The sequence below is a fragment of the Scyliorhinus torazame genome, chromosome 10 (genome assembly GCF_047496885.1).
Source record: "Scyliorhinus torazame isolate Kashiwa2021f chromosome 10, sScyTor2.1, whole genome shotgun sequence".
In the NCBI taxonomy this organism is placed as follows: Eukaryota; Metazoa; Chordata; class Chondrichthyes; order Carcharhiniformes; family Scyliorhinidae; genus Scyliorhinus; species Scyliorhinus torazame.
Genome location: NC_092716.1, coordinates 39,384,876 through 39,399,096, shown reverse-complemented (window position 1 = coordinate 39,399,096; position 14,221 = coordinate 39,384,876). Strand labels below are relative to the sequence as shown.

Sequence of the window (14,221 nt, the reverse complement as noted above, 5' to 3'; positions counted from 1 at the left end):
ATCAATCTTGGTGATGGGATTCAGCTGCAAAAATGACTATATTAGTGGATCCTGAGCCATGGGGGAAGGCCTTGAGGTGGAAGCCAGGAGGCAGTGGATTACTGTGTGCATAGTGACCAGGGACGGACTGCAGCCTATTTTGAAGCTTGACTGCGGATTGGATGAGAGCCTGTATCGGTAACTTGAACGTGTTTCAAGTAGGCGATTACGAACTTGGCTGTGTATTATAACCAAGAAATTGTATTAATCAATAAATCGTCTATTAATTGGTTATGGGCTTAAGGGTGTCTGCTTTGTATCTTTAATACTCCCTTTGTCATCGCCCAACCTCTTGTGATATCACATCATTTTCCCCTCGGTTCATTCAATTGGATATTCCACATTTTATGAATGATCTTATGACAGTTTGTGCATTAATAGAATTTCACGATTTGATGATGAAACACACAAAACATCAAGCAGGGTGTCATGTTCTGTACACTGGCCAGTACGAATGATGCACTACAGAACATCTAGTTCTTGACTAGTTAAAATAATTTATTATAAAACAAATGCATGGTAAAAATAACTGGAATAAATATAATGCAAACTAACACTAATTAATCTAGAGCTACTGCAAAATATGTCTCTCCATTAACACGACTTACTCCCAACTCCCCCAGGCACAGAGTCACATGGTAGGTTTACATTGCCACCTGCTGGTCGGAGGTCATGTATTATTATATACAAGGTTGCTTATGCATATCATCACACAGGGCAGCACACATACTTCCATTATCATGAAGGTTTATTTCTCTGTCGACCATTCGCCAATTCCATTCAGTGTGAACATGATCATTGAATGGTTTGAAGAGAAACGCATACAAAGGATGGATTCGGACTTTAGACCCTCTAATCTATTTGCAATTTGGGAATCATTTCTCTGCAGGTGCCTCTTGATCTCTTCAGTTATACGGGATCTGAACATATCCCACACTTATTAGCTGCATTCTTTGCATAGGCTTGTGGGATGCTTATTCCACACCACACACTATTGATCCGCAACTTCATTCTTTCCCCATGCATCCAAACAAAAATGCACAACAACTCCTGAAATGAAATTGATTTTCAGCATGGTTTTACAGTGGAAACTTACCAGAGGGTTTAATTTTGATCTGTCAGCCATGCAGGCTAGTACCACTATGGGCTGCATTCTCCTTTGTGCCGGCCGCCCACGAGCTTCCCGGCGGCATTGGGTGGCCACAATGGGAAATCCATTGGCAGGTAGTGGGAACTACCACTAAAAATGGCAAAACATTTAGGGCTGGTGCATTCAGGAATAAATGAATTATTAATGGTGCAGTAGGTGATAATTACTGCCAAAGCACCTTTCTCACCTTGAAAAAATAATTCTCTAAGTATGAAGCCTCAATCTCACAGGAGCAAATTAGAGTTGGAGTTGTTTTTTGAAAGAAATAAGAATTTTTTTTTTGCCTTTCTCTTTTATCTCTCCTTTAATCTCATCTATTTTCCCCAATATTTATTTAATTTCTGCACATTATTTAATAGAAATTTATACTTCCTGCTTTATTCATCTTGATTTGTATGGCTCAGCGAGGATTTTCAGTCTGATTGGTGAAGACCTGCATTGTTGCCTTTCCTGCTTACATATGTCACACGTTTCACAAAGGCCTCTGCACTGGATAAGATACCACATTAGAGAAAAGCCAGCAAAACAGCTGTGGGGAGCAGTGAGTGAGATGAGGAGCGAATGACATTGCTTTGCTGCTGAGAGCAAATCCTGGGCTATTACATTCCCCCAAACCCTTACACTTTTGTCAAAAACATTCTTTTTGCCTCTATGTTGACTCTTCCTACCAGTTCATACTGGCACTCTTCTCTTGCCCAACTCAATTGAATGAGGCATCTTCTCTCTTCCACCCTATCTAATCTGGTGCTGTTCTTCCGTCCTCATCCAAGTTGGGTTTTTCATTTTAATTTGAAACTCTGCACATACGAATCTATGTAGTCACACGTACAAACAATAAAGTTCTGGGGCAAGGTTGCAAAATATTGATTTCCGAAACTGCTGAAACAATGACAGGCTGAAGAAACACTGTCAATCAATGTGAGATGCTGATGGTTGCCATATATCAAACATCAGCAACACCAGAGGGTGATAACAGAGAGGCATTCTGTTATTAAACATGTTCAATGTGTCATTAGTTTGAACAGGATAGCAAAATTTTAAGTTTAAAACCTGAAAACATATTTCTACTCTAAAGCTGTTGGACGTACAAAAACATACTTAAGAAAGGCCTCAAGAGAAAATGGTGTAGTTAATCATTTTGGGAGGCTGGAGGGTGGTAAATGATGCAAAATATGCTATTTTGAATTGGTTATCCAAGATACGCAGCACATGATATTCAGAACCAGCATTGTCAACGGAAGTGAATTTGGAGCCGCCAGAGGATGAGCAGGGAATGGCAGAGTTTTTGGAGGGTCTGGAGTCCCCAAGGTGGGAGGAGAATTGCGGGACGAGATGGAGGTACTGTTGGGTTTGGAGGAGGTTCAAACAGGTGCTATGGTTTTTCTTCAGGTGGAGGACTTCCCTTTGGTTTATTTAAAAGGGCTTGGAAAGACAAACTAATTGAATTGGCAAGTGAATTAAAAATTGAGATGTTAGCTAAAGCTAGGAAGGTAGAGATAATTGAAGCAATCACTCAACATTTAAATATGAAAGAGAGCTGCCAGGAGCTAGAGGGGGGTTTAGTCCTAGAATGAAACCCAGTAGTGATATGTTTAAGTTCATACAGGTCCTCCCAAAATTTGAAGAAAAGGAAGTAGAAACATTTTGGGGGGCATTTGAGAAATTAGCAACCCAAATGGAGTGGCCAAAATAAAGGTGGACATTACCCATGCTAAGTAAATTGACGGTGCGGGCACAGGATGTTTATGCTACCCTGTCAGAAAGGTGTCTAAAGGTTATGACAAGGTAAAAAAGGCTATTCTGAGTGCATTTGAATTAGTTCCCAAGGCATATAGGCAAACATTTCGGAATTTAAGGAAACATCCGGGCCAGACATATACTGAATTTGAAAGGGTTAAGCAGAACAATTTTAATAGGTGGGTGGAAGCATTGGGAGTTGAAACTACTTATGAGGCGCAGAGAGACGTTATTCTCTATAATTTAAGAACTCACTATCTTCTGGGATAAGAATCCATGTTGATGACCAAAAGGTGATGACTGCTAGATAAGCAGCAATAATGGCTGATGATTATGAGCTGATCTGTAAATTTCAACCTTTGTTCCATCATCCCCTTAATTTTGAAAACATTAGGAAGTGGGAGAGTGAAAGGAAGGCAGGTAGTCAAGATAAGGAATGGATAGCTGGGAATACTCCAAGATTCCCTCCTCAGACCAGCAAGGAAGGTACTGAGGGTGAAGGTGAGACTCGAAGGCCTAGGTGTTACCATTGCAATAAAGTGGCACACGTTCGTTCAACATGTTGGAAGTTGCGAGGAAAGCCCATGGAACTTGTTCGAGTTCATGAGGAGGATTATGGAAAAGGGCAGGCAGTAGTTCTAATTGGACTTGGGAGACCTGAGGTAAATGCTGCTGTGGGAGCAGGTATGAGGAATGAGGTAGATGAGAGATATGCAGGGTTTTTGTGTAAGAGAATGATCAGCCCATTTTCATCAATTGATGTAGCCAACCCCATAACTATTTGAAGGGACACAGGTGCTACGCAAACTTTCTTACTGGAGAGGGACTTGGTTTTCCCTCCGCAGAGTTGAATGAAAGCTAAGCTATTAATGAATGGGATAAGTGGAGATTATATCCCAGTTCCATTACATAAATTACAATTGGAGTGTGATTTATTGTCAGGTCCAGTAGTTGTCGGAGTGGTTAAGAAGTCACCAGTGGACAAAGTAGACTTACGTTTTGGGAATGATTTGGCAGGAGTGAACATTATAGCTTCATCCATGATTACAACGAATCCGAGGGAAGATAAGGAGACAGAACAGTTATAGGGACAATTTCCAAATATTTTTTCTCCGTGTGTGGTGATCAGGGCAATGGTTAAAAAAAGTTCACCATCAGATATTAAAGTCACGCCACAATCAGATGATAGAGTAACCAAAACTATCCTTGAGAATGAGGATAATTCTAAGGGAGCATTTGGTAGGACTTCATTAATTGAGGTCTAGGAAGCAGATCCAGAGATACATATATTAGCAGAGTCAGCTCTCACAGAAGGTGAGGTTGATAGGGTTCCAGAGTTCTGATGAGGAAGTGGAGACATCCTCATAGAACTGAGGATGAGGAATGGACAGTTGTATATCAGATAGTGGTAACACCCAAATATCACAGGGAAGGACTGCGGATAGCACATGAGATACCAATGGCAGGAATTGTGGGAATTCGGAAAATTCAGACATCAATCAACAGGCATTTTTCCTGGTCAGGACTGCATAAGGATGTAGTGTAATTCTGTTGAACCTGACATACTTGTCAGGAGATAGGTAAACCACAGCATGTGATTAAATCCACACCTTTGATGCCAATACCAGAGTTTGAGAACCATTTAGTCAGGTGTTCGTAGATTGCACAGGATCATTGTCTAAAATGAAGGCAGGGCATTCTTACAGTCATGGATAGGACTACCCAATTTCTGGAAGCTATACCTTTGAGAACAATTACAGCTAAGGTAGTGGTGGAAAGTTGACCCAGTTTTTCACACACTATGGCCTACCCTTAGAAGTACAATATGATCAGGGTTCTAACTTTATGTCTAAACTTTTCCAGGACACATTTTGTAGTTTAGGTATCAAATAATTAAAATCAACCACATCTGATCCACGAACTCAGGGAGCTTCGGAGAGATATCATCTCAAAATCATGATTAGAGTCTATTGCCATGAATAACCAAGAGATCGGGACAAGGGATTGGATTCTTTACTATTTGCCACCAGATATTATCTGATCAAAGCTACCGGGTTCAGCCCATTTGAATTAGTTTATGGCCATGAAATACAGGGTCCATTAAAACCGATGAAAGAGAAGTTTCTAAAACAACCGGACAAATCCACAATGTTGGATTACGTGTCCACATTTCTGCAAAGACTCACAGGAGCTTGTCAGATAGCCCAAGAGCATCTAAAGATTACAGGAACAAGAATAGAAATGTGGGCAGACAAACATGCCAAGTCCAGAACTATCTCGGCTGGAGATGAGGTATCAGTATTGTTGCCGTTGCAGGGTGAACCTCAGAAAGCGAATTCAGTGGCCCCTATAAGGTAGCTCGGAGAGTGAGTAAGATGACATACCTCATTGATAATCCAGACCATAGGAGATGGGAAGAAATGGGAAGAGTGAGGTAGGAGAAAAAGTCGACAGTTCATAGAATGACCTTCCGGTAGTACGACTAATAAATAAAGACATCTTAGAGGTATTAGAGGCCCAGTTTGCCTATTTAGAAGAACAGCAAAAATGTCTAATAAAGATACTGGGAAAATATGGGCAGATTTGTAGGGAAATACCAGGGTGCATCACGTTAACTAATCATCATGTAGACATGAACCAATAACGCAACTAAACCCATGGACTAAACCCATGGAGACTGGCTCAATTAGAGGCGGAAATCCAATGCATGTTGGATATGTTGCGGAAACAAGTGAAACCAATGTGGTCCACAGAATGCCAAATAGAGTTTGGGAGACTGAGAATCATGTTGGTGGGCGAAACAGTGTTGGCTGCACTGGATTTTTCTAAACCTTTAAAATAGCCATGGGTGCCAATGACCTGGGATTGGGGACAGTGCTATTAATATAATAATAATAAACACTTGTCACAAGTCGGCTTCAATGAAGTTACAGTGAAAAGCCTCTAGTCATTATAAGCCAGCTGTTTAGCCTACTGTGCTAAACCAGCTCATACTCGAGATTACAAGATAATGATGCAGGAATAGATGTTCAAAAAAAGTATTCCACCATTGAAAAAGAAGCCTTAGCATTACTAGCCCTCCAGCACTTTGAAGTACATGTCCAGTATGACAATAAACAAAGCTTTGTTGATATGGACCATAATCCGATTGCATTCATAGTAAAGTTTCAAACCCGGAATGCAAGATTATTTCATTGGAGTTTATTATTACAACAGTTCAATGTTAAAATTGTACACATCCCCAGGAGGGATAATATGAGAGCGGATACTTTGTTGCCGGTTTACGGGCTGATTAGTTCCCAATGTAGGAACTGAGGGGTGGGGAACCTATATATTGAGGAAGAATGAATGAATGGATATATGTTTACGTTTTATGTCTTGCGTACCTCAATCCTTTTAGTGAGGAAGGTAAGTAAGGACCCTTCCTGATGATTCCCTTATTTTCCATTTCTTTTATTTTGTTATCATTTTGACCCATGGATATTTAATGGACATATATCTATGCTGGATTCTGGCAGCACGGTAGCATAGTGGTTAGCACAATTGCTTCACAGCTCCATGGTCCCAGGTTCGATTCCCGTCTGGGTCACTGTCTGTGCGGAGTCTGCACGTTCTCCCCGTGTGTGTGTGGGTTTCCTCCGAGTGCTCCGGTTTCCTCCCACAGTCCAAAGATGTGCAGGTTAGGTGGATTGGCCATGCTAAATTGCCCTTAGCGTCCAAAATTGCCCTTAGTGTTGGTTGAGTGGGGTTACTGGGTTATGGGGATAGGGTGGCGTGGGCTTGGGTAGGGTGCTCTTTCCAAGAGCCGGTGCAGACTCGATGGGCCGAATGGCCTCCTTCTGCACTGTAGATTCTATGATTCTATGATTCTCCGTAGCCTGACGCCAAAATCGCGTTCGCCTATTGGGGGAGAATGGATTCCAATCCCGAAATCAGGGCCGGTGCTAGTTTGACGCCGGTCCGCCATGCTCCACCGCCCTCCAACCTGGTGCATGTTGCGCGTCGTTTCAACAGCGTTGGCATGTCCTTGGCCCGCTCACACACGATGCTCCGCCTCTGCTGGGCCGAGTTCCCAACGACAAGGGCCACGTGTGGAAACCTGGCGTGACGGCTGCGGACTGTGTCCAGCGCCACACATGGCCGGGATCCATGCTGCTGGCCGGGGGTTGCTTCTGCTAGGGCTAGCGGGGTTGGTGAGGTGTGGTGAGGGGGTGGACTGTGAGGTCACGGTGTGTGGTTTGGAGTCGCACATGGCCGGCATCATGTTGTATGGTGCGATCGGTGCACGTCGTCAGCCGTGCACATGCGCAGCCCAGGACCCGGCCATTCTCCTCCCATTTTCAGCGTAATCCATGGGCACTTCACGTGGCACCGGTGCCACCCGCACCGGTACTGGTACTGGAATCGGTGATGGGTTCACGCCAATTTGCTGGTCGCAGAAATGGGGAATTCCGCCCAGAGACTTTTATCCTTTTTTATTTTTCTTCACATCCCTCTTTCCCCTCTGTGTTTTCTGCTTTGTGTGTGTATAGAGGGTGGGGCAAGTTAAAGAGGGGCGGGTTAAGAATTAGATAATAGTTAACCAGTTGCATTTGGTTATAATTATTGTTATTAATAACTAATAATTGTGTTTACATTTACAAATTGGTGACTGTAGTTATTGGGCAGCCAATGACCAAAGACTTTGGGTATTTTCTAAAAATTATTTGTTAATTTCAATTGTGTTGCGACTCGGGGTCAAGTGGGACTGGAATTGACCGTGCACCAGCCCAGGGTGTCATAACAATACAAACATACAAATTAGGATCAGGAATCGATCCTTTGAGCCTGCTCCACCAATCAGTAAGGTCATGGCTGATCTAATTGTAACTTCTACTCCACATTCCTGCCTGTCCTCAATAACCTTTCACCCCTTTTATTATCAAGAATCTACGTCTACCTTAAAAATATTCAAAGACTCTGTTTCTACCTACACTTGTCTAAAGCTGAGGCATGGTGGCACAGTGGTTAGCACTGCCACCTCACAGTGCCAGGGACGTGGGTTCGATTCCGACCTTGGGTGACTGACTGTGTGAAATTTGCACATTCTCTCCGTGTCTGTGTGGGTTTCCTCCAGGTGCTCCAGTTTTCTCTCTTAGTCCAAAAATGTGCAGGTTAGGTGAATTGGCTATGCTAAATTGCCCCTAAATGTCCAAAGGTTAGGTGGGGTTACAGGGATAGGGCATTGGGCCTGTGTAAGGTGGTCTTCAGACTCAATGGGCCAAATGGCCTCCTTCTATGCTGTAGGGATCAGGTACACCTGCAATGCTTTTTTCTGCAGTAGTTTAAAAAAAAAATTTTAGAGTACCCAATTCATTTTTCCAATTAAGGGTCAATTTAGCGTGGCCAATCCACTTACCCTGTACATCTCTTGGGTTGTGGGGGCGAAACCCACGCAAACACGGGGAGGATGTGCAAACTCCACAGTGACCTAGAGTTGGGATTGAACCTGGGTTCCTGGCACTGTGAAGCAACAATGCTTCCGTGCCACCCATAACAACCGTAAGCCGACAATGCAGCAGGTGTGGACAACCTAAAAAAAAAGGGCCTCCTGGACAAACAGGGCGGGTCTGCATCACAGCCAGAACTTTTCTTCTCAATTACATTGCCATTACCATTAACATAGGCTTATTGAAAGCACAAAATTGGCATGGGCATTTTTCAAATTGAAAGGACACTTGTACATTTTTCACATTGCATTAGTTTCACTTTATTCATGTGTGCGTCATCATTACTTGTTTAGACTAGCTAAGTCAGAGGGCTAAATGTACTGGTATGCCTCAGGGTTACCACCCACTGATAGTTAATTGTGAGTCTCTTTATTGTAGAAGATATGATTTTGCGTTCTTTATTGAATGTTCACATTAGTGTTCAGTGGTGTGCTTGCCATCTTGGGGGACATGGCTGAACTTGCAGGCTCAGCTGATCCTGCCTTCTATGCATTTAAAAGGACATTGTCCAAGAACACTCTCAGCAGGTGTGACTTAAATGTTGTAAGTGAATTCAAAGCCCTATAAGGACTCTGTCAGCCAACACCCTGAGATGGACCTCCAAGTAGAAAGTACTGACCCCACCCATTAGTCCCCTCATTTTCCTAGCATGACTGACTGTTCCCACCACCCCTCCAACGTCACCCAGGACACCAGGCCCTTTTGACTTCACTCTGCAGTGCCTCCGGCCACATCCTTTGTCTTCCCTTAAATCCCTCTTTCACTCCTCCATGTCCCTGACCCCATTCCACACACACCCTCCCAGCCCTTGCCAGTCTCGAGCTTCCGTGCAAGTTGCCATTTTCCTGCTCCACTCCCTTATGCTGCAGAATTCAACAAGGAAAATTGCTGAACTCAGACACAACCACACAAAACTGACTGTTGCAGGTCACCTTTAAATGGAAGTGAACTAGGACCACAAGAGACTCGTACACTGCTGACTTAAGCTTGAAGGTAGGCCGTCATTGCAAAACATTTTAATATAAGGAGTATTCATGACACGCAAATGTATTGCAATTAGGAACCTGCCATGAGACCCAACATATTACAAACACTGAGGGCGTATTTTGCAGCAGCGGAGGCGGCATGCCGGTGGCGGGATCTTCCAGTCCAGCCACGGTCAACAGGCTTTCCTGCTGTTCGGTCCCTCCACGGACAGGAGCTATATGATAAAACCACTACCAGTCTGACTTGGAAAAATAACATGCCCTTCAGCTTTGCCAGGTTCAAAGCCTGGAAATTACTACTCAACAGCACTCTGGGAGACTGCATAAGAAGGCAGCTCATCATCATCTTCTCCAGCACAAATAGGGATGGGCTATAAATGATGGCTTTGCCACAGCTGCCCCGATCTCATGAATGAATTTTAAAACGTGATGCGTGCATGGTTAGTGTCATCTATCTTCTTCCAAACGGCAAATATGCTTATAGCCAGAGAAAGCCCCAAATCGCTGTAGAATCTCGATGATGTTCCCAATAGATGTCTCCAGATCCCTTGATGTACAACAGCAAATCATCCGCATATAACGATACCCTGTTCTCCATCCCCCTAACTATCCCATTCCATTCCTTTGAGGCCCTCAACGCCATAGCCAATGGCTCAATTGCCTTTACAAACGAAGGTGACAGCGGACATGCTTGCCTCGTGCCCTGTGTAACCGAAAGGTTTCATATTATTAGTACAAACACGAACAAACAGCGCCGCATACAGCAGCCACACCCAGGACACAAACCCCAGACCCAACCCAAATTTCTCCAACACCATAGTGAGGTATCCCCACTCCACCCAGTCGAAAGTCTTCTCGGTGTCCAGAGATACAATAATCTCTGGCACCGGACCGGTTGCAGGGGTGAACACCACATTAAGCAACCGGCGCACATTTGCCGACAGCCTCCACCCTTTCATGAACCCCGTCTGATCTTCCCTGATCAACTGTAGGAGGCACAACTCCAGTCTTAAAGCCAACACCTTGGCCAGCTATTAGGCATTAACGTTCAACATGGACGCTCTGACCCACACTCTTTAGGGTTTTTGGCCTTTTTAAAAAGCAGCGAGATAGATGCTCCAGCGAGGCGTTAGATCTTGTGAGGCGCTCCAAGTGTCGCAAAACTTGCAAAAGGCCTCTCACGATATTTAACAGTCTCATTGCGTCACCGAGTCGGGTGTGATGAGACTGTTTGATCACGCCCTGCACTTCTGCCTCTTCCCAAGTTGTATGCTCTCTTCTTCTACAATGAGAGAAAACAAACACTTGAGTGTTAGCAATGGCTTGTGTGGGTAGCAGCGAGGGACAACGTTTGTGGTGGGTGGCTGTGAGGAGAGGGTATGAGGATGAAGGTGTGTTGGCTGCTCAGATGGAATGTGAGGGGATGCCTGGAGAGGAATGAATGCAGCTGCAAGGTGCTTTGTTCTGGGTGCTATGCAAGAGAATGCTGGGGAAGTCAGTGTGTGGGCTTGAAACCTGAAAATGTGATGCAACTCACCTTGCCCACTCTCTTGAGGTCCTGGATCTTCTTGGGGCACTGTCTCCAGGTAGAAGGGACCACACTAGCGTTACTGATTTATTTGGACACTTCCATCCACTCTTGCTTTATTTGAGAGGTTGTCCTCTTCAACTGGTTCTGACAAAAGATCACCTCACACAGCCCCTGAGTCGGACCTCTAGGTAAAAGTGAGAGACACTGGTCTCCTCTTCATCGTTGTGGTTGCTGCACCCTCAAAATTCCATGTCCTTTTAAGTCATTGTAACAAAGGGTCGCTTCAATTAGAAATCATTCCTTTGATAGGTCCAGTGCATCACCCCGCCAACCCCCGCATATTGTCTGGAGAACCTGGACATGCAATACTAATGCTTGGCTCAGTTAAGGAGTCTCAGCAAAGCCTGCTCCAGCTGTCAATAGGTTCCTGTCCCACTAATGGTCCTGTTGCTTCAGCAGGAACTAAGTTCAGACAATTCCACCCAATGTCTCAGCTGTTATCTGCCTTTTCATTGTGTTAATTATCAATTTTAAATCTTATATCTTATACTTAATTTTCTCATTTTCCCTCTCTCATAGGATACTACTATCAAAGTTCAAAGCTATGTCTTCCATATGTGGAGATTTTATAACTTTGCCAGAATGCACAAAGGAGCTGATTACTTCATTGTACTAGCAAGTAATAACTATGTGAATTGGTGGTCATTTGCCCAGAGTGTAGTTATTGTTTCATCTGGCGTTTTACAGCTTTATTTTCTAAGGCGCCTGTTTGCTGTGAGAGTCACCATTGCAAATGAAAAACCCAGATGTTAGGCAGTTATATCCAAGGAATATGATGGTGTTAATATGAGGGCATTTAAAAAAAATTAAAGACAAATTTTAATTAAGCTTTCATCTCATATTAATTTTTTCAAAAACCTGAAAGAGACCATTTGACTAGTTTAATTTGTCTCCTTAATTAGCCTGCAAGGCCACTGTTTTTGCTTCACAAAATAATAAGGTTAACCTGCCCACACAAATAGTTAAATATGCCTCAACTGAAATCACTTTAATAGAATGTGGATGTACAAAATTGCTAATTTCTGATTGTTGATTACATTCAAATTTTGAAAGACTCACTTTTCAGAGGCAACACTTCAGCAAACTGCATGGACAGAAGATTACAACAAAATTATTTATTTTTCCACACCACGAATAACCCATTCTCTAATTCATGTTCTTTTTCAAATTTTGTTTGGGGTTTGCCATTGACTGATTTCTGACAGCAGATTGTTCAAAAGATAGTACATTTTGTATATTTACTGAATGAAGATAACTCAGAGACTACCAACCTATGCTCAGTGTATTGGAACTTTCTGTTATGCCATGTAAGCACCTGCTTTTAAAAGAAAGAACATTTTGGATATTAAAAAGGCAGTTTAACCTTTGGAGGACTTTAAATAAGGAAGCTGGTCCAAGAATTCAGGTGTGTCTTTTCCTGGGCACACAAAGACATTCTTATTGTTCAGAGAACAATCCCAGGAATTAATCATCCAATAGCTGAGTCACTAAATGTAGCAGAGTGGCACAATCCTGATTCATACATGTTAACTTCTTTTAATTATCCAAGATGGATCCAAATGTAATGTTATTAAAGAAAATTAAATACTTCCAACAAGCCAGCCAGGGAGATCATAGAATCACTGCAATGTAAAAGGAGGCCATTCAGCCCATCAAGTCTGCACTGACCCTCCGAAAGAGCACCCTACCTAGGCCCAAGCCCCACCCTATCGCCATAATCCAGTAACCCCAACTAACCTTTTGGACACTAAGGAGCAATTTAGCATGGCCAATCCACCTAACCTGCACATCTTTGTACTGTGGGAGGAAACTGGAGTTCCCAGAGGAAACCCATGCAGACAAGGAAAGAAAGTGCAAACTCCACACAGTCACCCAAGTTCGCAATCGAACCCTGGTTCCTGGAGTTGTGTGGCAGCAGCGCAAGCCACTATGCCATTGTGCTGCCCTGAGGCATCATGATGAGAGCAATTTAAACTTTGAAGAATGAATGGATTGAGAGTGGATGGAGGTATAAATGATTCATTTTTAGACCAGGACCAGTTAGTGGTTCTGGTTTTGATTGCCATACAATGGTCCCTGCTGGACAATCCACATCAAACCTGTAATTTAATCCGTCACCAAATCCTGTTTCATCTGAAAGTTAATTTTTCTCCTTCAGTAATCCAAAATGTAAAATTAAAATGTTGGAAATATATGGCAGGTGCACCAGCATTTGAAAAAATAAAACAAATGGGCAAATGTTCTGTCAGATGTTATCTGGGTGCCTTTTAGTCAAATTAACAACGTTCTAGCAGTGAAAATATTAATATGGTGTGAAGAGGATTGCAGTTTTACTTAGTCAATATGATGTGGATCTTCAATTTCAACAAAATGTCAGATATTAACCGATAGGAGGCATTAGGATGTTTCTGCTAAATCAATGTGCTGCAATCCCATCAGAGCAAAATATTTGGTTTTGTGTTTTGCAGGAAGATTTAACTAGCATTATAACACAACTCCATAAGTATATTAATTACCCGGTGGAAAACGAAAGGTTAAATGCATTACTGAACTAGAAAACTTCCAAACATTATTACTAAGAACCGTGGACTGCAGTTCGAATGCATTGTAGAATAAAGAATATTTATTTCCTTGTTGATACATAAACTTTAATTTGTCTGACTTCCCAGCTGTGAGGTTTCCAACCATTCATTATTTTGTTGGTCAGCCAAATATCATAAGAACTTCCAAACCAAACTAATGAGAATGGAATGTCTATTTGCCTGATATGAAATGCACTCTTTCTGCATAAGGCACACCCCATTTATCTAAATCCAGAAACTGTAGGTTTAGCACCAGTTTAGATATTCTGAGAGTGAATATGGATTTTTATGGAGCTCAGCCCTTCGCACGGAGCTCCGGTAGATTACTTGCTGCATGTGGTGCCGTGGTTAGCGCTGCTGCCTCACGGGGCCGAGGTCCCAGGTTCAATCCTGGCTCTGGGTCACTGTCCGTGTGGAGTTTGCACATTCTCCGTGTTTGCGTGGGTTTCGCCCCCACAATCCAAACATGTGCAGTGTAGGTGGATTGGCCACTCTAAATTGCCCCTTAATTGGAAAAAATGAATTGGGTACTCTAAATTTATAAAACAAAATTGAGGTGAGGCCAGGTCAGCCAGCCTTGGCCTTGTCCATCGCAGCATAAAATTGCAGAGAGGCTGGGGCAGGAGGAGCTCGGTGGAAGGCAATCA

At 43.0% G+C, this 14,221-nt stretch overlaps 1 protein-coding gene across 1 annotated transcript in view; it reads left to right on the top strand.

The window, feature by feature from the left end:
• The window catches only part of tmed6 (transmembrane p24 trafficking protein 6), a 32,768-nt gene extending 19,208 nt beyond the window's left edge, over positions 1 to 13,560 (top strand). Inside the window, exon 4 of the mRNA XM_072466788.1 lies at positions 11,512 to 13,560. Coding sequence (XP_072322889.1) covers positions 11,512 to 11,745 — 234 coding nt within the window. The 3' untranslated portion in view covers positions 11,746 to 13,560. The remainder of the gene's footprint in view (positions 1 to 11,511) is intronic.
• Positions 13,561 to 14,221: the final 661 nt, after the last annotated feature.